Raw genomic sequence first — 25,733 nt, 5'->3', positions numbered from 1 at the left:
CGCCCGCAGCTGACTTGCTGAGGAGACACGATCTTGAAACACAGTCCGGAGAGGTGATAAACAAAAGGTGCAACGAAAATTGAGACTGATCTCATACTTAAGCTTTCAGAAGCCCCTATAGTCTTCTTTCCTGCAGGACACAGAGAGCAGATGCAGCATCTGAACTCACCACTGCCGATGTTTAAAAGGGGCCCCACACTAATAATAGCTTACACTTATATAGCACTTTTCTGGACACTCCACTCAAAGCGCTTTACAGGTAATGGGGATCCCCTCCACCACCACCAGTGTGCAGCATCCACCTGGATGATGCGACGGCAGCCATAGTGCGCCAGAACGCTCACCACACATCAGCTATTAGTGGGGAGGAGAGCAGAGTAATGAAGCCAATTCACAGATGGGGATAATTAGGAGGCCATGATTAGTAAGGGCCAATGGGAAATTTTGGCCAGGACGCCGGGGTTACACCCCTACTCTTTTCAAGAAACGCCCTGGGATTTTTAATGACCACAGAGAGTCAGGACCTCGGTTTTACGTCTCATCCGAAGGACAGCGCCTGTTTACAGAATAGTGTCCCCGTCACTATACTGGGGGATTAGGACCCACATGGACCGCAGGGTGAGCGCCCCCTGCTGGCCCCACTAACACCTCTTCCAGTACCAGCCTTAGCTTTCCCAGGTCTCCCATCCAGGTACTGCCCAGGCTCACACCTGCTGAGCTTCAGTGGGTTGCCAGCCAGTCTAATCTTCCTTGTTCCACTTTAAGTCCACAGTACTATGTCTGTTCCAGTTTGCCAGCGGGCTCCATCTCGTGTCTTTCTTTGTTGCAGAGGATCTCCTCACCTTTCCTTACCTCCTCGCTGGCTACTGTCCTTCCAGATCCTTCCCGTACAGCAGCTAGCAACGTCCCGGAAGACTACAACTTCTCGATCTAGGGGGGAGAAAAAAATAGGTTTTGGTTTTCTTAATCTGAGGGGGGGGAGGAAAAAAGGATAAAGAAACAATCTGACGGACTGTTTGAAGCCTTAAAAATGATTAGGATATGTATAGGATTCAGTGTTTTTTTTAAGTTTGTCCACCCCCACCATTGATAAAGGTAGTGAGGCATCCGTATCTCCCAAGATACAGTATATATCCATCCATTTTCTAACAGCTTTATCTAATTCGGGATCACGGGGTAGCTGGAGCCTGTCCCAGCGAGCTACAGGAGCAAGGAAGGGCACACCGTGGACAGGACACCCCAGACTATAATTGGCTCATAATTCACTTCGGCCCGTTGGGAAGATTAATGAGGAGAAACACTCTTCGTGATGACTTGTCCTTACTGGGACTGTCTCAGAGGTCCAGGAATAGCGGGGAAAAGCCAGCGCCGCCTCATATCCTTTACTGGAAATGAAGGTCGCACGACACTGATTTATTGATTATTGGAGCTCCTTCGGAGTAATAGCTGCTGATCTGTGCGAACGCACTAGGAGCGCTGCCCCCGGATTTAGAGTGGTTTCCTTTCACGTTTCAGAACCACGGGACGGCCGAGAGAGCCCTGGCCGACTAGCCCCAACCGGCCCATCGCTGTCAGCCATTACGTGAACGGGCTCGAACCCAGGGCATCTGGATCATCCCTCTGTATTCCCCCCACTTTCCAACAGTGGGATTCCGCCAGTATGCCTGGAGCAAGAAACCAGGTTCCGAGAAACGCCACAGAAGCTAAAGAGCTCCGATTAATAAAAGCCGAAAACCCCCCAACTCCTCTCCAGAGGTGCAGTTAAAACACTAAGGCCATGCATCGCTGGCATTTTGCTACTCTGATTCCACATATCTCCTGGAATCTCATAAAAGTTCTGCTTTTCTCAGGGAAACGCGTGGCATACAAATCTGCTCCTTAGAAAAGCATATAAAAAAAAAATACTCTCAACACATCGCATTTCTAGTGCGCCAAACACGGGTTTACAGAAAAAACGTACCCACAACGACCAGTCCCTCCCCTCTGCGACGGCAGAGCTACACTTCCCTATACAGACACGGCCGTCAAGCTTCCTACACGTGTGCAAACACAGGGCTGGAGAGTCTCCGTGCGCTCTTTCAACAGCGGCGGACAGTTGCCAGCCCTTAAAACGCAGCACAGGCTGCTGACAATTTCCTGCGCCTCCTTCTGTACCAAGCTACCGACAAGGTCAAACACACGCAAGGAAAAGTTTGTTTTTTTTCCCCCCAGTGACCGGAGAGTTAAGGTTTATTTCAACCCGTTTTTCCAGCATGACGAAAACCTTTGCTTACAGCCAGCCCCACTGAGTATGTTTGTTGATTTACCTGGTTTCGAAAACCTGCCTTGATACATAATCACCTCAGCCCTCCCTAGTTACAGCTTATTTACAGCTACATGAAATTTCAGGCCTCCCTCCTGACAGGCACTACTCCCTCTCTTTGCTGACAATAGATGACTACAAATACCATTTGTGGAAGTCAAGATAGAAAAACCTTGGCAAAGATCCCCAATCTCTAACACAATATTAGTCTTTCTACCTCGAGGTGTAGTCATTCATGGCCTCCCTAAGATTTGTGCTGGCCTGACATGACATTCTGAACAGAGCTGTACAGCAGACGCAGACGGCTCACACCTCAGGAGTTGCTTATTATTCTTCCATCGAGCTTCTTCCTTCCAAAACCCAAGACCGGAAGAAAAAAAAATGCAAACGTTTTAGCTCCACGGGTTAATTTAAAAGGAGTCGTACGTGCGATTTAACTGCTTGAAGCCTGCTCTCCGTCTGGGCTTAGAAAAAACAGTCAATGGCCAAAGCGAATGTTGATCAATATTTAATTTTTGACACTCCAAAGTCATTGATTGCCAATCTGAGGGGGGCGGGGAGGATGGGAGACACAAATCTTCAAAAACTCTAGTTATCTTTAGTTCCTTGTAATGTTTTCTGGCTCTTTTATTTCCTTCCGGCCTGTTAAAATGACCCGGAAACAGGTTCAGCTCCAGCCAGGACGCCTAAACTTCAACTTAAAACAATTATCTCCTGATCAATCTTTCCACAGAAAACGGAGCTCGGCCCCGGCAGTGTTCATAAATCCTGCCTCGTGTCAAACGTCCGTGAGATATGTGGGCGCCGACACTTTTTAATACCTGGGACCCCAGAGCGTTTCTCTGCCATCGTGAAAAATGAATGGAGTTCTGTGCGGCTGTCTGGGTCCCCAGTTGCTCTCGGGAGATGCCTACACACTCTCGTCTGGGGCCTTGGAGTCTACTCGCATCCCCCTCGAAGAAAGGATTCATTATTAAACTCCGATGCGGGCGTCTCCGTCCGGCCTGACTCGTTCCACTCGCCGAACGAGTCCGCGGCAGAGCTGGGCAGAGGACACGCCCGCCGCGTTCAGCCTAAACCGGGCTGGGTGGCGTTCCTGGGGGCGCAGCGTCGCGGCCTGCATCAGAAACCGGACCGGCAAGGCCCACCTGAAACTGGAATGGTGCATTCCTCACGGGCGCTCAGTGCCGGGTTGAAAAACAGTGTTTCTCCCCCCACCTCCCTTTTGCCCTTTCGGTATGCAGGCAGAAGAAAGAAACACACAAAAAGACATGGGTATTTTCACCGTCAAAATAACCATCAATAGTGAAGAATTCGAATGCGTCAAGCTTTTCTGCTTCCTGGGAACTGGAGACTGCGGCCCTGAAAATCAGGCAACTAATTGCGTTAGGCCGTAGTGCGATGCTGAGCATGCACCAAATCTGGAAGAGCAAAAGACATCAGCCTCACAACCAAACGCAAGATGGTCCATGCTATTGTGTTCCCCATATCAATGTATGGGTGTGAAAGTGGGACCCTGAAAAAAGCTGACCGAAAGAGGATGGATGCTATGGTGCTGGAGAAGACTGTTAATGCTACCGTGGACAGCAAGGGTCACCAATAAAGAGGTTCTGGAGCGCATCAAGCCAGAAATTTCGCTTGAGGGAAAGATCACCAGACTCCGGCTCACTTATTTTGGTCTCGTGACGCGATCAGATTCAGTGGAGAAAGCAATGATGCTTGGGTTGGTCAGTGGAACAAGAAGACGAGGCCGCCAAAGAACGCGCTGGCTGGACGCCATCAAAACGGACACTGGCTTAGGCACAGAACAGCTGAAAGGGAAAGTCCAAGACCGGAAAGCGTGGCGAGAGATGGCCTATAGAATCGCCGAGAGTCGGATCTAACTGACCGGATATCATCATCATCATCATCATCTTCACTGTGGACAAAAGATTCCTGAAATTTGCCGTCAGAAACAGACAAAAGAGAAAGCCTTAACATAACCAAGTCAGCCTCACCACGCCAAATATCGGGAATATAAAGGCGACACCCAGATCACTGCAAGGAGAGCTCATGTTACAGTGATGCTTAAAGACATCTGGAAGAAAGGCGTCACCGGGTAACAGTTTCTTCACCGATCATTTCTGACCCCACAGCAAGCCATTCATCCGAGTTCAAACTCGGGTTGTTGAAGCATAAAAGTGCCGTCGTTCTGAAAAGCTTGGCGTTTCCAGAACCCTTCCGCCTTCTTAAAATAAATATTTTGCTCTCGTTTGTCCCCCAAAACCCTCTCGTACGGGAACCTGTGTTATCTTCACCTTGCAGACAGCAAACTGATGGGAAATGACACAAAAAAAAAAGAGATCAAGTGCACAGAAAAGCTTAGAATGCAGCTATTCTTTAAATGAGAATGGAATGTGACCGTCTAGTCCTGTAAAACGGAGGAGGACTGAGATTCCAGGAAAATTAAAAGGCCATACGTAGGGCCTCTAACCAAGAAACTTTTCATCATTGTTAATTTTCAATCGCCTAACAACAAGGTCTCACACTCGCCCTAATTTCTCCAAACCAAGTTGCTGTGACAGGTTTCAGTTTCCCTTCATCTGGATTTTGCCATTTCGTACTGTTCCACTGGAAACTGAACAAGGGTCGGATGCCTTTTCCTAAGGACAGTCTTCCAAAACGGATCATGAATTTTCAACTCCAGGAATCATTTTGCGTGTCGTGCATCTGAAAGAAGGCGAGGGCAATTGAACCGTTTGCAAACCAATCGATTTTTCTACAAAGGCAGCGGCCTCTTTGAAACAGCAAGGAAAAACCCAGCTGCAGCACCTAATTGAGGCAGCCACCGGTTCTGCATCACTGACCTAAAAACAAATTAAATCTAAACTTGTCCCCCACATGCTACTGAAACCAGATCTCGCGCACCATCTACGTTCGGCAGATTTTGCATACAACAAGGTTTAGATCACAGTTTACGTTGTGCCTTTTTATTGTACTGTGTGCACGCAGGATCGAATACAACAACACGATCAACCCGCAGATTATCGTGGCACCATCCTTATTTTCTTGGACGGTGCTTAAAAATATATTTTGGATATTAATTAGTAATGTGATCTGGTCTATTTCCATCCCTGTAAATTAAAACGCGCAGGGGTCATTATTATCTGACTTGAATGGAGCCAAGATCGCAATCCTGGACAGGGTTCCTGAGCGCAGTGACTGAAGAACCCGACAAAGCTGAAGCACCTGTAGGTGAACAGAAACATCTGTTCTGCTGCAGAACAGAGAGAGCCCACGGGAAAGTACCACCCTCCAGACTGAATTACTAGGGCTGCAACAAGTTGCAAGTCTCAAGACGATAACGGGCCTCACGGCAGGAAAACCATGCAAAGCCCATAAAGACTGCACTCTCGGTACCACAATTACAGATGCCGCGCGGCACATGAAGGAAACGACAACTGGTCCTTACCGACGTTTACACCGCCAGAGTCTGCCAGCTTCCACAAGGCTCTGGCTAAAAGCCTCAAAGAGTAAAAAGCAAACACTGACTGCACATCAAAAGGAAAAGATCACACATTCTCCAAGAGGAACAGTATTTGGATAGCATTTATCATAACTTAGTCATCTTTTTCGGTGTTTGCCCAAGACACGCATGTCCTTGTTTTTCTGTTTCTAGACGGCTAAGAGTGCTTTTAGTTCTGGTTTCAAAGACAAAAAAACAGTATCTATTTCACATCTACATTAACCACAAGTCAAATATGACCCATCTCTGGCAACTACTGTCCTTCTCAGCTTGTGCAGCAAATGCTGTGCATTTCTCTCTTTTCCCCCCCACTAGAAATTTGGAGTTTCCAGTCTGTCTGGTTTTTCTTGATAAATGATTTTCCAATTTGGAGCCATCTCAGGCTTCCATAAACAATTGCATCACAAGGCAGGAACAGCCCAAGACCAAGGAGAGATGCGATAGATTCACTTCCGTTTCTGCTCAATGTTGGAAGTCTAAATAAAGCACGCTTCTTACAAGACCACAGTGGACAAAGAAAGCAGATTCGCTTGGATTTTATCCGGAGGCAACGCTCTTCGGAGAATTCAGAGAGACTCAGGGTTTTTTCAGCGCAGAGAAACGCAACACCCCAGAGACCGGTTCACCTCGTGGCTTTCTGCATTACAAAGATGAGGTTAGTACTTCCTGGTCTGAAACCGCAAGGCGGAGGGCAGGAAAAACAAACAAACGGGCTCCTCCTCTCCCGTGCCAACTCTCCAGCAGCGGGCTCTTGTTTCGGGGTCAAACACGGACGCTGCCAATCTCAAGAGAGACGATTTTTCAACTTCGGGGGTCAAGCCAATAGAGACACCTTACCGACTGCCCGGAAAGGCCTTGGCCAACCACAGGGCTCTGGGCATTTCATGGAGAGCTTCCCCTGCCTTTATAAAGCAAGTGCACAGCAAGTTAGCAAGAATCTAAAACCTGAATCGCTCCTGAGAAATCGAAACCCCTGACGTTTTCCCTTTGGTGTCCGTTTTAGGTTTTAGTTCTCATCAGTGTGGTCAAGCACACAGAGAAATTACGCAGCAGCTTCCATTTTTTTTTTTAAACTAAAACACCAATGAGGAGTTTACTGCACAGGTCAAGTAATAACGCGGCACTATTCTATAGAAATATTCCGAGCGCTAAGGAGCTGTCAAGTCCTGTCACAGGCTCTCCGGCAAATTCATATGCGCGGTATAAAGGAAAAAACAAAAATGAATTCCATCCTCGAAAACACACAGGCACACACTAAGAAATCCCACAGCACTGCAACCAGACTTGGTTTCTTTCAACATTACTGTAAACACAGGCACTGAATGCTAAGCAGCCTTTGCACTGAGGGAGAGACCCAGGTCTGGCAGTAAAGGAGCTGAAAATATTCGAGGCAGAAGGCAGAAACAGACCTTCAGAGACCTGGAAGACATCACAAACGTAACACTCCTTCAATGAGTTCAGAGGGAATTCATTTTTTCCCTTTTATATGGGTTTGCCCCCTCACTTAATACTGGTGACCCTGTTTTCACCCAAAATTTCAGCAGCAGAAAATCCAAGTTGTGGCAGGGAGTTGGAGCTCCAGTAGTGCCGTTAATGAAAAGCGCAAACACTCAAATGTTGCAAAGCACAAAACTGAAAAAAGAAAACCCCAAACCCCAGGCAGACCCCAGCTGCTTGCTACACCTGGCATCAACAGCTCAGTCCTACCACTGAAAGAAACAGACCAGAAGGTTCTCCGAACTCTGCTCCTCATAAATGAACAGGTCGATGGTATTAAAATGTCACAAGAAAGGCAAACTCTGCAGGACCATCAGGCATCTCAACTCCAGTCTGAAAATGGCACGAGATGAGTTCCTCACTCGCTCAAACCAGTTCCACGAGCAACGCCCCTGCGGATTTGAGTGTATGGGCACGAACAGGGAGAGCATTAAAACAAAAGGTACAAAACACAAACATGAGTTATAGCCCACTGACAGAGAATTTAGAGCACAGCCCGGCAGCAATAAAAAAAAAATACAAGAACATTAAGTGATCAGAGCAATAAAAGAGAAGGATATGAATGAATAAGCATCAATAAGCCTAAGAGTAAACCGATTTCTTTTTTCTGCCGGTGAACTAATCAGAAGGCGGCGTATTAAGGAGAGGCCACTCAGCGTATCTTGCCCATGTGCTTGTTAGCAGATATTGACACAAGCAGCTCATTCAGACAATTCGAAACCAGAGTACTGACTTCATCAACCCGGCTGGGAAACTTGGGGAAAGCCTAGCTGTCCGAGGACTAGAAATGGGAACAGGAGCGAAAGGGGGCAACACAGGGTCAGCACCTGCCACCCCTAAATATGGCTTTGCCACCCCATTTTAGGCATGACCTTAAATCCCATATCGTCTTAAATCTACCAGCAAAAGAACACAACTATGATGTGCCAGAGCATCCAATCAGAGAAGGCGCGTCGCCTCATTTAAAAAGGCCACTCAAACAGGTGCGTCTCCAACCCCAAATACAAAATCCTGGGTGCACCCCTGCTCAACCACCCCGACGAGAAACAGTGGCCAGACACATCTACAGCCCGAGTTAAGGTAAGTAAGGTTAAGGTTAAGTAAAGGAAGTAGAAACGGAGGAGGTGGGCATACATCAGTCACATCAGCGTTCTGAAATTATTTTTAAGGCTACAAACACTTTAAAAAAAGCTGCATTTAAAAAAAAATGGCATGGAAAGGAATCTCTTTTTTTTTTTTTACTTGAGAAACGGAGAATATCAAGTTGGAGTTCCATCCTTTTTTTTGTGCAGACTAGCAACAGGATTAAGCTCAGGAACCGCGGCGCTTATTCCATCTGCCATAACGTCTCCGACTGGATGCATGGATACTGCAAACATCTCTTAATTCTCCCCTCTTTAGACCGGTGCTCCACCCCAAGTACAGTCCAGCCTCGCACCTGTGCTCCCGGGAGCAGTTTCGGGTTGCCGAGATCCAGGAATAAGCCATCTTCTGACAACCAATGGACGAGGGGTACAAAATTGAAATTTGCGAGGTCTTAAGAGCTTTACACAATAGGCATCATCAATATTCTCTCTTCGTACGGTTCAACTAATGGAGAAAAAAAAAACCAGCCTGGGGACTGCATAGCAATTATTAGATTAAAGTTTAATCTCGGCACATAAGCAAATTTCACCTCCGCCGCCCGTGAATCACAGCTCATTCCCAGCAGCGGGCAAGTGGGTGAACATCTACCAGTCAAGGCAAGGTCACAACCTTCAGCCTTACGGGGAAAAAAGGACTCGGAGGAAGAAGAAGCAGCAGAAACTAGTGTGGGATTTCAGTGGGAATGGTCCTGTACCAATATTTCTTTACTAAAATGTTCAAATGTCACCTTTGCCCCTGCACTCACTAGGCCATGCTGTGTAAATGTTATACCTTAAGGCTCCAAGAAGAAAACGTCTAAACAATCACCTAGTGTCATTTGTAGAGTCTTCGTGTACACAAAGTTAAGTCGGCAATAGTAAAGTTGTCAGTAAACGGGTCTGCCCAAGGTGCAACTTCTTAAAAAAGAAATTCAAGGAAATAAGGAGGATTGGGAACTTAATCCCCGACTAAAACTCTTCCAGCTCGCAGCTTTTTTATTATGTGAAACTAACATGTTAACTCTTTGTAAACAAAAGGGCAATTTCCTAAAGCTTCTCCTGTTCTAACCGTAACTGCGAGAAAACAGAAGCTTGGATGTTGACTGGCGAGCCCCCACGTCAAAACAACTTCGCAGTGAAAATGACAAGGACAGTCGGAGAGCTGGATATAAACACCCCCCCCCCCCCAAAAAGAACTACAGGAAACGTGAACAGGCCACTCCGCACTCGTCGTGCAAACCTGCACGAAACAAGTGTCTAAAAAAGGCTCCCTGTTCGCTGTGGTTGCTGCTTTAAAAAAGGATGGACTGGAGAAGAGTAGAAAAAGAAAATCGGAGGCCCCAATTTCTTTGTACTGCAGCAAATTATTCAACAACTCCAGCCCTGAAGGACCAGGTCTCTGGTTCTCTTTCCCACTGTGTCCTTAATCACCTAATTGAACTCATCATTTGTATAATTGGAGAAGCTGAAGCCTCTCCTTGTTCTAGAGATATTGGAGATTTTAAGAGGCTGAGAAAAGGCGCTGAACAGCAGCTCTCGAGGGCAGAGTCGGGGCTCCTCTGCTCTGGGGCGGAGCGGTGGCTCAGGATCTCAGCCTGTGGCTGGGAGGTTGCCGGTTCAAATCCTGCGGCCGGCAGAGGAATCCTACTCCGTTGGGCCCCTGAGCAAGGCCCTTCACCCCAGCTGCTCCAGGGGCGCTGTATAAATGGCTGACCCTGCGCTCTGACCCCCAGCTTCTCTCCCTGTCTGTGTGTCTCATGGAGAGCAAGCTGGGCTCTGTGAAAAGACAGATTCCTAGATACAAGATACAAGCAATTGTATATGGCTCACAAAGTGATCTTATCTTCTCTAGAACTTTCTTTTTGCAATGGGAACGAGCAGCCCAGGACAACACGAGGGTATCTGGCGATTAGGGCAAGTACTGCACTGAATGATGCCCCAGCCCCGAGACCAGACAAATGTGTGCTTTTATTTAGAAAACAAAACATCCCCAAAAAGGAGAAGAAGCCGCCAGAGGCTGGGATTAGAGAGAGTATAATCCCTGCATCTGGGTCACAGATGGGGGATTTGGGGGGGTGGGGGTGGGGAATAAAGTTTCACCTGGCCAAAAACAAAAAGATCAATTAAGCTAAAACGCAAGCCATCGCACAAAACCATTAACAGAAATGCAGGGTAGAAGGAAGCACATGGACCATTACAATTTGGGCTGTACCCATTGGTCAGTTCTGTCCCTCCGTTCCCTTCCTGAAACCTGAAATCGGACAGTCCAATCTACCCCAGCAGTGGCTTGTGAGCAGCCTCTGGATTTGCCCGGAGATGGAAGCAGTGCTCTCAGAAACCTCACTCTTAGTAAAGAGCATCGTTTCCAAATCGGCGGCACACTTTGAAACACTGACACGGGGGAAATGCTTTCATCGGTAGGTATTTTGTATGGAAAAATCAGAGCAGAGCTCGAGTCGCGTCCTGCACTCGAGATCAAAAACGCAATCTGATGTTACAGTTAGGACAGAAGAAAAATGAGTACGAACGAGAGGAGGTTAACTGGCTCATTAAGCTCATTCGATAATATGAAGTGAAGACTCGATTGGGAAAATCCCAGGAATTGGAACCCACGCTTCTACAGAGACTGAAGCCTTGAGTCTGCTTGGATATTCTAGCGGGCAAATCAGATGCATCTGCTCCACTCCGGAACATCTTTGAATTCCAAGAAAGTAAAAATCTCTGGAAATAATTTCAGCCACCCGCTATTAAAAAAACTTCCATTGGATGTCTCCTTCAGAGAAAGTAAACTTATATTATGATTATAATGGTTGCGGTCTTTTTGATCTGAGCAAAACACTGAGAACAGCCAAAAGACACAAGGAGAGGACCTGATGGCTCGGGTAGCGAAGGGTGACATTCGAAGGCAGTGACACAGGAGTTGTCACGTTTTCTGCAGGAAACGAAGTTAAAAAGATTAACGTGACACAAGAAGTGATAAAATGATGCGAGCTGAAAGTGTACGCGAGACCTGTCATGCTCGGAAGCCTGTCAATTTCAAATCCTGAGGGTTTCAAAAGCTCTCCCGAGTCCTCTGTGTGCTCCAACAGTTCATGCAATTTAGGTCAAAATCCAGCACAGATTGTTTCATAAGGTACAGGGAAATGTACGCTACACTGAAACTACTTTGAAAAGGGCACTCATTGTCTTTCTCATAAATGTAAAAATGACACTTTAAACTAGGTCACACAAAATCCCAGCGTACTTACAGAACAGCGGGTCACCTTACTGAAAGGCATTATTTCACCTTCTGAGTCTTTTTCAAACATCGTCGGCAAGATTTTCTCTCTCTCTCTCTGCATCCCACAACGCCATCCCTGCATCAAATTATCAGACGGCTCTAGAGTCCTGAGTGGATGTGATCCATTTTCATTTCAGCTGGCTGAAAAGCGCATGGCCACTCATTACGTATGTACAACAGCACTGCTTCGTGGGATCGTCAGTTTTACTGCAAATGATGTTTTTCAGGTAATGTGCAGGTAATGTTCCCCCTTTCTTCATGACACCCTTAGAATAGGCAAGCTTCAAATGAAGACCTAAAGGCACCGCGGTCTCAAGAAAAAAAAAAACGTTCTAAACAAGCAACTGAAAAATTGCTTTTTTACAATTCAGACTTCCTGCACTGAACTCGCCATTTAACTGAGAGTAAGTCAAGGTCCTGAAAATGCCAGTTGCACATCAGCTTTGACAAGGTCTTGAAATCTCTGGAGAATACGGCCTCCTCATTACCCTTGAAGGCAGCGGGTTTGAAAATAAATCTCCCAATTGCGAGAAGAAAAGTACTCAAGTCTGGTACGATGGGCTCTTGCAGCTTGAAGAGATTTTGAGAAGGTATTAAAACCGTAGCTCTTGGGGGGGTAAAAGTCATCCTTTTTGACCCCCTTGCTATAAAGAATGAAGCTACTATTTGACTCCACATTTACTAAATCCCAGTACAGGTAACTCTTTCTTGCCTCTGTCCTTAAAGTTATGCAAGGTGGTTTTTAAAGACATGGGTGACCTTACGCTTACCTGAAATATCCTGACCAGCACTGATGATATTGGAGACACAGACAGGATCTACCACATCTAGAAACAGCCCAGCAGAGAGAGCAGCTACAGATCTCCACTCCACTGGATGACTTTCTAACAACCTGCTCCTCTTTAAGCGCTAACCAGCGGGACGAATGTAAATTCCTCAGGCCCTGCTTGCACTTTCTACAAAGCAGCCCCCGCCTGGAAGGGCCCCATGTTAAGCAGCCCTGCTGCAGAGTAAGTACAACAGCGGCACTAAGCTTCAGGTGACTTCCAGGGATTGATCACGCAACACGCTGCACGCCGAGAGGCTGGACTTCATTCCTTCTGCCACAGCAGAGATGACAGAGCGCAGGCCTCTGGGCCTCCTCAAACATCCGACGGGCAAGATCTGAAGCACACGGCTCTGGGAGCTCTGTAAATCCTTCAGCTGCTATAAGCTGTTTTTGAAAAAGTCTAAAATAAAAACAAGCAAATAAACCAGAGATTTAAGCAGAGAGAAAGTAAGTGACCTGTCCCCCCCCCCCCAATTAAGCTACTATATTTTACTACCTGTGCACAACTCTCGCCCACACGTAATATGAAAGGTTGGGGGATAATTTAATACACATAAATGAAATTACTATAATTATCTACTGTACATGATGGATGGTTGGGACTCCTGGGCTGCCTTAAAATGGAACAGCACCCCCTATTCTGCAGGGAGAGAACCCCAACCCTGTATTTTGCTCGACTACGGCCGTGGGGGAACCCCGCTGGTCCCCGCTCTGCCGTGCCCTCCTGCTGTCCGTGCCAGGCTTGGCCTCCGAGATGACGGCACGCTGGCAGCTGGGGCAGACTCCACCACGAGGACCTGTAATTATCAGCCTTCAGAGGAAGAAATCCAGGGGATTTTGAAAGCGGGCTGCAAATGGAGAATCCAGACGCTGGATACGGTTTCACCAGAAGAAGAACAGGCTCCCGGGTTTCACTACAGCAAGGACTGGAGAGGAAGTGGGCCGTGTGTGTGTGTGTGGCATAGCACAGTAGCCCATAGGGATTGGATTTCCCATCGGTAGAAAGTCTCAGAAATATATTTAATAAAAGGAACAAATGAAGGCATATCTAAAAATAAAAAGGGGCAGACTGATGCACAACATCCACCATTTCCTCCCGACAAGCTATACTCATTTAATATTCCTGAGACCCTGTAAATCACACTGTAGTTCATACTGAAGTGTTTTTTTTCCCCCAAAAAAATTCTCTTTATTTTACCTAACTAGTCCTGGACCACATTTAACAGCGGAGCCTGCTGCCATTTTTATGCCAGGGAGTTTCCGAGAACTTCAGATCCACGCCACGCTCAAATCTGGGATCCTAGCAGGGATCCTGTAGATCACGCTGCTTAGCGAACAGCTGGCCTCGCCGGAGGACAAGAGCTCTCACCACACTGCTGAAGCTACCTTTCCTCAAGAAAGGCTGGAGCAGCTTGTAGCATTCGCAGTCAGGACTTGCGAATTGCCACTATAAAACTTTAATTAAAGGCAACAGGCTACCAATTCAAGAACCCAATCTATTCTGGGTGGTTGTTTCTTAGGCGTTCGTAACTGTTAAAGATTTTTCCATTCCAAATAACAGCAATTTTCCTCTCCAAGTCTCCCTGCCTCCCTATTAGGCTACTTAACATGACAGTACGATTGGACAGAGAACGGATAAATGTTCGAGAGAGAAGCTCTTTCTTGCCGTTGTGAGACGGCCAAGTCAATCCAGGCTGCTGGAAAACCACAAACAATGCTACGTCAACAGCCCTAATTTGAAGAAAAAGCAGCTTTTAAAAGAATTGCAGTAATAACGCCAAAATTCCGTCAGTTTCCTGAAGCATTTCAAGCACAGAGAAAACCTTAATGAATGGTGCCATAATGCGTAGGTTGTACAACACGGGTGTTTTGCCGGTACTTTTAACAAAGTGCAACACAGGGCTGTAGATGTCCATTCATTGCTGGAGCCCGCAAAGGCTGCTGGGTAAGAGGACGGGCAATGCCAAGATCCTGTTTCCAGAACTTTCTCCAGCCCTGCCCTCATCAATCTGAATCTGTTTTGCTTCGGGCAAGGGGCCTTATAGGTGCAGTTCCAGCACGCACACCCATTGTTTCGCCTTTTTGTTTTTTACCGGTTGGTAAGTTTATTCAAAGTTCGCACCCTGTAACTAACCCACCCCAATACCAGCACGAAGCCGGGACGCAAAACGAAATTCCCACTTTCTCATTTGTGTTCTGGAGGGATGATACCCAGGAAACCAAACGGCACTGCTTAGTCTGAACAGCCCTTCAACCCTGGTCTGGTTCTTTGAATAGAATTTGAATTTTTAAATGGAAATTCCTCATTTATTCTTGAGCCCTTTGAAGCAAAACGGCACTTCTCGAGAGCCGTGGAACTGGAAACATTTGACAACTCTCTGACCGTTTGGGTCTTATCACTGATAAAGCTTTTTTTCTTAAAAAAAAAAGGTAACAATTATGGGATCTTGGTGAAAAGAATGAATTGTTTTCACAAAAATCAGCAGCAATTCATTCACACGAGGGGAAAAAAAAACAACTCAGGTAGCGCAGCACTGCAGAAAGACTCTTGCTGATAACCTCTACGGGCTCTCTACCCACAGGCATCGTAATTCACTGATGCGCTGTTAAAGAAATGCAACCCAAGCTTTTCTCAATCTGCCCTTCCATCGGAGGCAGGGGGGTGACGCAAACAGCAGTATTCTCCATCTCCTTTATCATTATCCGTGCCACCTCTTACGAATCAAAGGGGAATTCTCTTTCATCCCTCTAATTACACAACCGGCGATGGCAGGCAAAGCGTTTAGTGCTTAACTGGTTAATTATCTCACCACACAGCGCTGAATGATAACAGAGAACAAAAAAAAAAACTCAGGCCCGGTCTCGATATTAATGGCGATATTTAAGCTGCAGAATCCTTTTTATTAAATTAAACTCAATAACTGGTAATGGACTGCTGGAAAGCCCAGTGTGCTGGCATCTATAACATCTGAAGGGCAATCAAAAGCTGCAATTAAGCTAATTTTATCACATTGCAGTAAACAGTGGTTAATTAGCTTACGATTTTCAAAGTGAATGTTGTTCTAAAAAAAAAAAAAAATAGAGCTGGCAGCTGAGCTTTTAAAAACACAAAAAGCCAACACTGACCTGATTGGTGGGCTTGAGCAAAGCACATCACTAAACTGCCAAATCGAGGAATATAGACTTTGTGACAGATGCAAAGCAGCACACGGGCTGAAGGCTTTGCATGTGCTGTACTCTCTCTAAACAGAGAAGCACCGACGATACCGGCCATGTCCCGCGTACAGGGAGAGTTCGCTGCACGTGCCCTCGCTTCCACGAGAGACCCGGCGGGAGAAAGGAAGAGCTGCTTTTCAAAAAAGGGAGAAGATCTGCAGAGAGGAGGCGGCGGCACAACAACCCGTGAAGTTTCAGGACTTCAATTTCAGCCCCGACCGCCGGGTTGACAACAGTTACGGAGAAAGAGAGGATGCGCTTCGGCCTGCTCTTTGCCCCAGTCCAGGCAGAACAGGGCTCTTGTGGAGGGACTCTGCTCTGCTAGGCGTTTCACCGTGTTGCCTTTTGAGAAAACCGCCACTAATTTCCGAACACGTCTTCCTTCTTCAGCGCGACACGAAAGCCAGCAGCTTTCAAAACCCGAAACCGAACAAAATACCGCATGAAGGGAGGCTCCCCCATGTTTATCACACTTCAACCAATGCAGCAGAAGTTCCTATTATGTACAGTTCATTATGTAACCCATGCATTTACCATTTCAGAATACACTTTACTATCTACATCCAGGACGGAGTTCCCTCCGGCCTCACGGAGACGACAATAAAAAGTGTTTATACAAACTACATAAAACATCCAGTGGATTTTGATGTATGGTATTTATATTACAGTACAAAATTGTAAAGCTTCTTCTCTTGCAAGGCTACAAAATAGGCTTTCCCCCATCAATTTAAAAAGCTATTAAGCTTTTTTATTAATGAATTATCATTAAAAGATGTCTCACAACTGAAAAGACCGCAACAATAGCGAATGGAACAATCATATTTTGAATTCTGGTTTTCATTTTGAGCAGGTCTGTGTAGAGTCATCTGTCCAACAAAATAAAAACGGCCTCTTCTGCCTCATCCTCAGAATGTGCTGATCGCAGGACGTCTCTCTGCCATTTCACATACCTTACTTGGACAATTCCTGCTCAAGACGGGCTTAATCTTTTTCCAGCGTTACAGATCTGTATCTTGAGCTACTCCTTCAAAGCCTGGCGTTAAGACTCCGGCTTTTTCCGATGTTTATATCCCGCTGCTCTCTCCGGTCATCTGCCAGAAGTTCGGGAAGAGCTTCAGGAGTTTTATATTACAACACAACCAAAGCAAACATAATAAAAACAAGTTTGCCTAAATCCCTACAATTTTCCAAAAATGTCCATGAAATAATCTTCTTAATCATAGTATCGTATCATTTTTTTAATTACTTATTGGGAACAATGTCAAGACAAGGAATCTTTTCCTTCTTTGGGTCTGCAGACGGTGTAAAACATGATATTCAGTGAAATAGCTTAACAGCCCAAGTAAGGTTATCTGATCGACTTCTTAGAAAAGATTATTCCACTTTGAGTGTTAATTTACAGACACCCACAGCTCTGCAGGAACTTTGCAGCTAGAGTTTTATATTTTTTCCCAGGGAATCATAGGTTTTAAGGAGTAAAAAACTGCTACTACTGTAGGTCCTACAAACCACATCTTGCACGACAGTTTTGATTGAATTTCAGCTCATTTATTCCCATAAATGGCTTACGGCTTTCGGGTACTAATACAAATTGCAATGAGAAAATGTTACAATATCAAATATGTTTTTGCAATAAGGCATACTTCAAAACTTAAAATATTCCTCTTTTTGGAATCGCAAGAAAAGACAGTCGAAGGAACGCTGAGTCAGGTCCCATCTATGCGCCACCTTTTGACGGCGGACTTTTAAAATCCACCTGGGGGTGAAAAAAACCCCACTTTTGTCATGCAAAATAAAATCTTAAGCAGTCTCTCCTCCACAAGCAAGCATCTTAATAATGAGCAACTCCGTCAGATACTGCGAACAATTCAGCAAAACCTATATTACACTTTCAAAATTAGCATTTCCTGTCACCTCTTTGTACGAGCCAAAAATAAATCTTGGCAAGGAATACATGAGCAGAGCCTGCAGTCACAGCAAGAGCACGAGGCGAGGAAAACTAATACATTATTTAGCATTGCTAAGCACAGGATCGATGTGAGCTAACCATATCAGTGCAGCCCGCTCCCTGCACCTTAATGAACCTTAAAGACCCCTCTTATCCCAACATCGCACCAAAGCTCACCATTCCTCACCGGTAGCGGTCTACAGACGGCCACACGACAACGAACGCACCGGAACAAGGTTCCTTCCGGAAAACATTCATTAGAAATGGATCGCCACCGTTGCTCATCGGAATTTTATGGCAATTTGTCATCAGAATTGCATGGTAATCAGCCGTTCCTACCCACCCACACAATGACAGACCTCTCGAGTTAAATTCTGAAAACCCAAAAATAAAACGCACACATGCAAAAAGCCAAACTGAATCACCACAGATCTCATTAAAATGTCTGCTCTGAAATCGCTGGAGAATTTGCAGGCCTAGAACAGTGGATCACTGACGATCCTCTGTTTTGCTGGACACGTTTGAGCTTATTCAAAGCAACTACAGTCCACAGATATGATTTTTTTTTTTTAAAGTCTGTAGTCTTTCATCAAACAGGGAAACCTGTCAACTACAGCATGGCAACACATTTCCTGGGAGAAATGAAGAGTGAATTTTCTGACTATTGAATTATTGTCTAGGAGCATCTCATGAACAGCACCTATCAAGAAAACCCTATTGGAATTGGTACAAAACCTTGTTAGTGGAAAATTTCTCCTACTGCTACATTCTGATATACGCAGAACTGCCACTGGTGGTAGCTAGTTCTAATGTTTCCAGTGTCAATGCCCACACTGACTGCTTTTTCATGTAATGATTTAGGTTTATAGCAAGTAAAGGTGAAACAAGACATAAGTTGGACATCCACATCTGACCAGCTATTAGATTTTTGATTGGACTCCCTCCAGTTCATCCGTTTCCCGTTTTCAAGAGATGCATTCAGCCTTCTTAGATGAAACTATGCCCTGCTAATGTTCAGAATATCCATTAAACAAAAAGACCAAGATCTTGTCTCATTTTTTAGCTTCACAAGCAATCAAGAAAAAGACATCTTCAGAGCCATTTTTCCCCATCCTATAATAAACCTCCCTGCCAAACCCTATTATTACACTTATGCTCTGCTTTCTGATAAAACAAGGAGCAAAGGTCTAAATGTTCTTTAATACTTGGCTTTTCGGGTTTTTTCAGCGCAGGTAAACAACTTGGCCTGTCTGCCACACAGCAAAGTACAAATTTATCGGGTTCAATGCCACAGTATTCCATATAATTTCCATAAGATTGAAGACTTGAGACTTTTCCTTCATTTAATATTATACTATAAATGGACAGTTTGATTTCATCAGTGGATAAACAAAGCTGTATACAGAAAACAGACCTTGAAAACGTTCAGTGAGTTTCATTACAACACCTAATCACAGAAGCTTCATGCATGAGTGTATAATACAGACAGTATTTGGTGTACCTTGATAAATGAGGCTTAATCTTAGGTAATGGTTTTAGAATGTAGTTTTTCCTATTACACTCTTACAGCATGAGCTGAAAAAGTACCAATATTTACAAGACCAAAGCATGGGACTTTATTCAACACAACCCACGATTTAAACACTGAAAGCAGCACTGGTGTCATCTTAAAAAGCTCTTAAAAGGGCTGTAAAGAAAAACAAATTTATACGACAGTAGCCCAACTCCACAGTAATTTTTAAGTCACTTCCAACCCCAACTTGAAAGAGCTCAGATCAACACTTCTGCAAAATGTCAGCCAGAGCTATTGTTGCTCCAAGCTGCACTGGCTTTGACAGCCACACAAGAGGGGAGGAATGACGTCTTTTCAAACTGGAAATCAAAAAGGTGTAACATATCAGCCTTCAGCAGTGTCAAATTGCAATGTCTCATCAAACGCAGCAGTTTTCCCAATTAATCCCCAAAAGCACAGCACCCGATTTGCAAAATCGCGCCTATGACCCTTAATTCGACCTTTAACCACCTGCCTGACCCAGTCAAGGTGAAAATATACTGCAGCTGCTTAAGAGCACTTTCTATAAACACAGACTGGTGGGGAAGAAAAAATAGCTATGCATGTTAACAATTTAAACGTCTTCTCCAGCTGTAATGGCACAGAACAAAAACTACCCACACAAAGGGAAAAAAAAAATACTTGCAGAAGTGGTTTCATTAAAATATCGGCCACAACACTGAACGGTGCACAATGGTGCCTTTACAAGACTCACAAGACTTATTTTCTGCACTGTCTCCCCGAAACTCGCAGAAAACGTTGCCAATGTACGCTATGATATATCATATATGCTGCTCGAGGCAGGATAACGCTTACAGGTGCAGGCTGCACAAGGCACGCGCAAACACGCTGCCGCACAGAATGTATAAATTCTGCTTTAAAAGAGACACAAGCGCAATACGGCCTTCAGAGGTCATCCAACGTTGACAAACGCTAAAGAATCAGACAGCAGATTGGTGAGGTTTATTTTCAGCAGTCCAACAGACAGTTCAGAAAATGTCATTAACCGCAAAAGTTTGTGATAAGGGCATCACGCCAGAGGTAACCTCAGACTCCACACAGCCTGGTTCAGACATAACTCAGAGGCAAAACCTGAAGACTGTCCTGGAAAAGCGGCCTTCAGGTACATACCCAGCGAGTGAAAGAAACGACAAACGTAAAGGTTACAAACAACAGGATGGGCTTGGGCCCATCTGGGCCTGCCCGGCCGCCTCTACTTAACATTTCACCCCTGCGGACTTTCGGAACACCCAGAGCTCAAAGAAATGAGTCAGCTACAAAGCTATAATTCTAGACAACCGGTACAGGGACAATCCTTTAAAAAGCAAAGTAAGCACGCAACGTCCCTCAAGGCAGCGATGTCCATTTCAGGTTTGACCAGTAACAGACGCGCACAAATCACAGCGAGGGAGCAGGAAAAACGGCTCGCTTTGTACTGCATTTAACTTGACACCCGTCAAGCAGCCCATTCAAAACAATGAGTCAGGCCTGGATCACGCAGCACATGGTCGGAGCTTACATAATAGCCCTGAGCTCCAGAAAAACAGGAGTGGAACAGGACAGGCCACTGACATGCCAAAAAGTCGAACACATCCGAGCTAAAGCCTTTGGTCAGGTTGCACCACTCTCGCAAAATATCTTAGGAGAGACATTTGTACCTGTTGAAAGATGCAGGAATGCAGCTCCACCAGGAAGCAGTAAACACTGGCACTGCACTGTCGCAGCCCGAGACGTTGGGGAGGAACGTGCGATGTGCGAATGAACTACCCGGGAGGATGAAGGAATCCGAAAAGTCCACAAGCTTTCTCCCGCAACGGAGAGACAGTCTGAGGGGTGATGTGCCCGGAATTGCTGGGACAGAAATCATTCCTTGCATTCACAGACCGCCCCTCCTCCCCAAGGACCCCCAAAGCACTTCACAGACTCAAGAAGGAGGCTACTTCCACCTGAGTGGGGTTCCCAGCCACTCGGCACCCCCAACTCCCACCCACCCCCCCGCACAAAGCAGGTCAGGGACAGACGTCAGCAAGCTCTTCGCCGGTTAAATTAACGCACAACCAGACTGGAATCATGACAACCTAGACAGACCTAGTGCCCGTCCATAAAGGACAGCCTTTATGTGCTACAGAAAAAGACTGTGCATACATGCTAACTTTTTTTTTCCCCCACTCCTATTGCAATGCAGTTGAGAAGGTTGTTTTTTTTTTTACTATGCTAAACGTGCAATTGCAGATCCGCTTTTGATCAAACTGTGAAAAACGCTGCGCAGCAGTCGTACACCAATTGTACGCATCTCCTCTTCTCCCCTGATGGAACAAAACGGTGTTTTAAATATGCACTCCCTAGGTAAATGGCCCTTTTAAAGTGCATTGCAGGGGCTCTGGACTCAAAGCTCACTAAACACCCAAGTTTGTTTTGTTTTTTTTTTTAGAGCTGTAAACACAGCCGGGAAAATAAATTAGCAATCGGCACAAGGAGATGATTTTTTTTTAGCACGGGGGGGGGGAGTTTAACAATTTTACGGCGCAGCAAAAGGGCAGCGCAAAATCTCATTACCGCAATCATCTGTGCTGATCTATATTTAAAAAAAACCCAATATTTTACGAACACAGGGGTATCCCATGGCAGCACAGTGTAGGAGGCGAAGAGAACCGAGGTGGATTCAAGCCACGGTTAACCCTATATACAGTACCTCAGCTGTACAAAATGAAACTGAGGGGGGCGTTCATTCAAGTTTCACTCCAGCGTGTACATCGGAGAGGCCGGCTTTACGCTAGTTCAAGGACAATGCGTCAGGCTAGCAACACAGCCCGATCAATTATTTAAACCTGTACGTCTGACGAGCACACGTCCTGTGGCTCTGGGAGAGGGCACGCCACAGCACCTGCTCCACGCCAGCCCACACACACGGATCACGAGTGCCGCTCCAACTAGGAAAAGAGCCGAGATGCCACCCCCCCCAAGCTAAGCTGTGGGAGAGCAGAAGAGGAGACTGCGCCCTGTTACAAGCGTGCCCTCATTTCCACGCGCGACGTGGATCTCCTTCCTTCCCCGTTTCAGTTTCTGTCCCTGCTCTCTCTCTCTCCCCCCCACAGAGATCAAGGAAGCGGCGCACCAAAATGGAGAAACTGTAAAATTACGACACCTGTGCTCTGGTCTGGCGTGGAAGTCGCGGGGGGGGGGGGGGGGAAAAGAGGACCCCCCCCCCCCTTTTGACACACACTGCCAGCCTGCGCTGTCTTGTTAAAAAAAAACAGGGGGGGATTTCATACCGCCGAGGTCTTTGTTAATGAAGGCACGCTTCCACTCTTTTCGCTGGCTTCCGTGGAAGTCGAAAAGCAGGAGGGCTGGTTTAATACCAGGTGTTCCGTCATTTCGCTGCTGGGAAAAAAAAACTGTTTTGTTTGTTGTGGGTATTTTTTTTTTTTAATAACTAGAACTTAAGCCAAGAGCTACTTCCGAAGACAGGCAGCCAGTCTGTTGACGCCGGTCGCTATGCAGTTTCGTACTGGCGCCGTCCTGAGATCCGCACCACGGGCACCCCAGTTCGGCACACTCTTCGTTTTTTTTTTTTAATTTATTCTCCAATTAACAACGGCTTCTCTAGGGGAGAGGGGAACCGGGGCTACGGAGTGAAATAAAAAAAAAATCCCCCGATGTTTTGCTCGTCCTGCCGTGTTATTACCGCTCGCGTACGCCGCCGAAGTTCGCCGACTTTCGGAAACGCGCGGGGACGCTTCTGGCCGGGGTCGCCCGGAGGAAACCGAACCGAACCAAACGCGCAGCTCGCTTTGCCCAACGCCGGGTGATACTTACAGCTTCGCGGGGAGCGCGGCTCAAAAGTGGGGCTGGAAATCGGGTATAAACCGGGGAGAGGAGGAGGAGGAGGAGGAAGAGGTGGTGGGGTAAAAGTTTGAATAACGATGCATCCACTCGCGTCCGCGTCCGCGTCCGCTCGGGTTGCTGTGTGAGCCGCCTGCCGGCCTCTTCGCGGACACCATCTGGCAGGAAACCTGCGGGCGCCCGCTCTGCGCAGGCGTGCTCTCCACCAGCGCAACACTCGCAGTGTGGGACCACTATCTGGCATTGAGGGGCCGGAGCCCCCCAACAGAGCAGCATGCGGTCGTCCGCAGAGCCGGCTAGGTGTGCTCCCCCCACGCAACCGCCGGCATCGCCACTTTGCACATCCCTAACGCGGCCCGTCCGCAGTCGCCCGCCCCCACCACCCCTAAACTGTCACAACACTCGCCGCACTTTAATTTAAAAAAAAAAAAAAAAAGAAGGGACACAATTGGCCAGAAGACCCTAAAGATATTCTGAATTTTGCTGAAGTTCGCTGGGGGGGGGCAGCCAGTGTTTCAGAAAGCAGTTCTCCGCCGGGCACGGCGTGTGTGCCCGTGCGTTCACACACTCCAGATATAACGATCCTTCATCCCCCTCAAATTCTTCTTGCAGTCAAACCCTCATACATAATTCAAACAGCCCGCATCAGAAAAGCCGTCTCCACAATAGCCGTCGTTTCCTTTTTTTTTTTAAATACACCAAAAGTTACCATCAACACCATCGCCAGGCACGTCCGGGCTAGACCCAGTCCTCCAAAATGCATCAGAAAATGTCCAGCAGCGGGGACTGTACAGCACGCACATTAGGTTAGAATGTCATTACCTAACGCGCAGAGAGGTCCTGCCAAGAGATTGTTTTTATGAGGCAAAAACCACGCAAGCTCTCCCACGCGTTACCGTGAAACCCCGCACAACCGTGACGCCCGCTCCTCGCGCGATTGCACTGCATTTCCCAATTAAGAGCGTTAATGGGTGTTTAATTGCCCTACCCTAGTTGCTCCAGCCTCCGATACCTCCAGTCAAGTCAGCTTTCTCTTTCTCCAGCTCCTCTCCAGCGGGTTAGACCACGGCTTGAATCACGTGACAGCGCGGGCCTGCCCTAATTGGAGGACTAGGACAGTCAGCCATCCCCTCCTCTCTGCACCTGAGAGAGGCGGACCGATCGACAAACGCAATAATCACACGGAGCACACTTAGCGGCGTGTTTTTTTATTTCCCCCCCCCCACTGGCTGTGGTGCGCTGTCCAGTACTTCATTGTTCTGGGGAACGGGGGGGGTGGGTAGCGCGTTTGCGTGGGCTTTCCAGTAGGAGAGAGAGAGAGACGCATTAGTGCGCAGCTCAGCTCTCTGAATAAGAGGTTCCCCCCCCGCTGGAGCGGAGAGGACGTGTGTGTGACCTGCCCTGAAATTCACCAAGTGCGCTTACAACCTGCCTCGCAAAGCCGCCGAGAAAAGTTGGTCCCCCCAGCGAGGGAGGCACAAAAGCGCGACGTTTTGGAAGTCCGAGTACAAGGCGTTAAAGCCACAATACAGGAGTCCGTTGCTTTCTGCGAAGCCTTTGTGTTTAGGGGGTGGTGCGTGCGTGCTCACGTTAAAAAAAAAAACAACATTTTAGTTGTGCCAAATGTGTGTGAAACACCGAGAACACCGCGTACTCCCAAGTGCCAAATGCGACAGGACATATTTGCATAAATCCAACAAGATTCCTTCTTGAGTACGAGGCAAGGGCGCTGGGAAACTTTTGTTTTTTTAGAAATCGTTTTAGTAAGGTAAAGCAGGTAAACATTAATAAAAAAAAAATGCCACTGTGCGGGGGACAAAGAAACCAGATTCGACTTATGAAACTTGAAACACGACTTCAAAGCCTGCATTGCGCAGTCCCCGTGCCTTCGTCTCGTCCTCCGAAGTTCCTCTGTTCCTACATCCCTGGTGATTTTCCATTGGCTTTCTGCTGAGGTCGCCACTCCTGAAACACCCGGGAGACCGTCATGATGAACTGTTCGGTCAATGGAGCCACTGTGCTGACAAGATGCCTTTATCAGCAAACGACGCCAGGCTTCCGCGAAGCAGACGACACACCTGTGCTTCCAAGCTGTCGTTGCGTAAGAGGAGCGCACTGTAGGAGAGGCGTCAGAAAAACACACATTTGCTCCGCAGTGTTTGATCATTGTAATAGCTAAGTAATCAATGTTGGTCATGAGTCTTATAAGCACCGGTATTAACAAATGGTGGGGTTGGTTTATATAAATCTCCCCTTGTATTTTTTCAAATGATTATCTGGTCAAGTGGGGGGTGCACCTTTGTAGCCAAATTTCACATTTTCTATTTCTGGAAGGTTTTTGTTCGTCGCTTTTTAAAATGCCGTTTCAAACTTAATATTGTTTGAAACGGCATTTTCAGCAGCCATGTCACCCTGCAACTCACAACTGGCAACCCACTGAAGCTAAGCAGGTGTGAGCCTGGTCAGTACCTGGATGGGAGACCTCCTGGGAAAAACTAAGGTTGCTGCTGGAAGAGGTGTTAGTGGGGCCAGCAGGGGGCGCTCACCCTGTGGTCCACGTGGGTCCTAATGCCCCAGTATAGTGATGGGGACACTATACTGTAAACAGGTGCCGTCCTTCGGATGAGATGTAAAACC

General features: G+C 46.7%; 1 protein-coding gene across 8 annotated transcripts in view; it reads right to left on the bottom strand.

The window, feature by feature from the left end:
• Positions 1–24,105, bottom strand: part of strbp (spermatid perinuclear RNA binding protein) — a 104,054-nt gene extending 79,949 nt beyond the window's left edge. For 3 of the 8 annotated variants that reach the window (XM_069183406.1, XM_015366642.2, XM_006640527.3), the window contains exons 1-3: positions 23,070–23,387; positions 22,526–22,634; positions 843–930 (exon numbers count right to left, since the gene is read on the bottom strand). In XM_069183406.1, the coding sequence (XP_069039507.1) occupies positions 843–930; positions 22,526–22,634; positions 23,070–23,372 (500 nt within the window). In that variant the 5' untranslated portion in view covers positions 23,373–23,387. The other 5 variants (XM_069183410.1, XM_069183408.1, XM_015366643.2 and 2 more) reach the window with 5 other exon arrangements.
• Between the last annotated feature and the right edge of the window lie 1,628 nt (positions 24,106–25,733).

The sequence above is a fragment of the Lepisosteus oculatus genome, chromosome 24 (assembly GCF_040954835.1).
Source record: "Lepisosteus oculatus isolate fLepOcu1 chromosome 24, fLepOcu1.hap2, whole genome shotgun sequence".
In the NCBI taxonomy this organism is placed as follows: Eukaryota; Metazoa; Chordata; class Actinopteri; order Semionotiformes; family Lepisosteidae; genus Lepisosteus; species Lepisosteus oculatus.
Note: the sequence above shows the minus strand (reverse complement) of the source record. Positions and strands in the feature narration are given on the sequence as shown.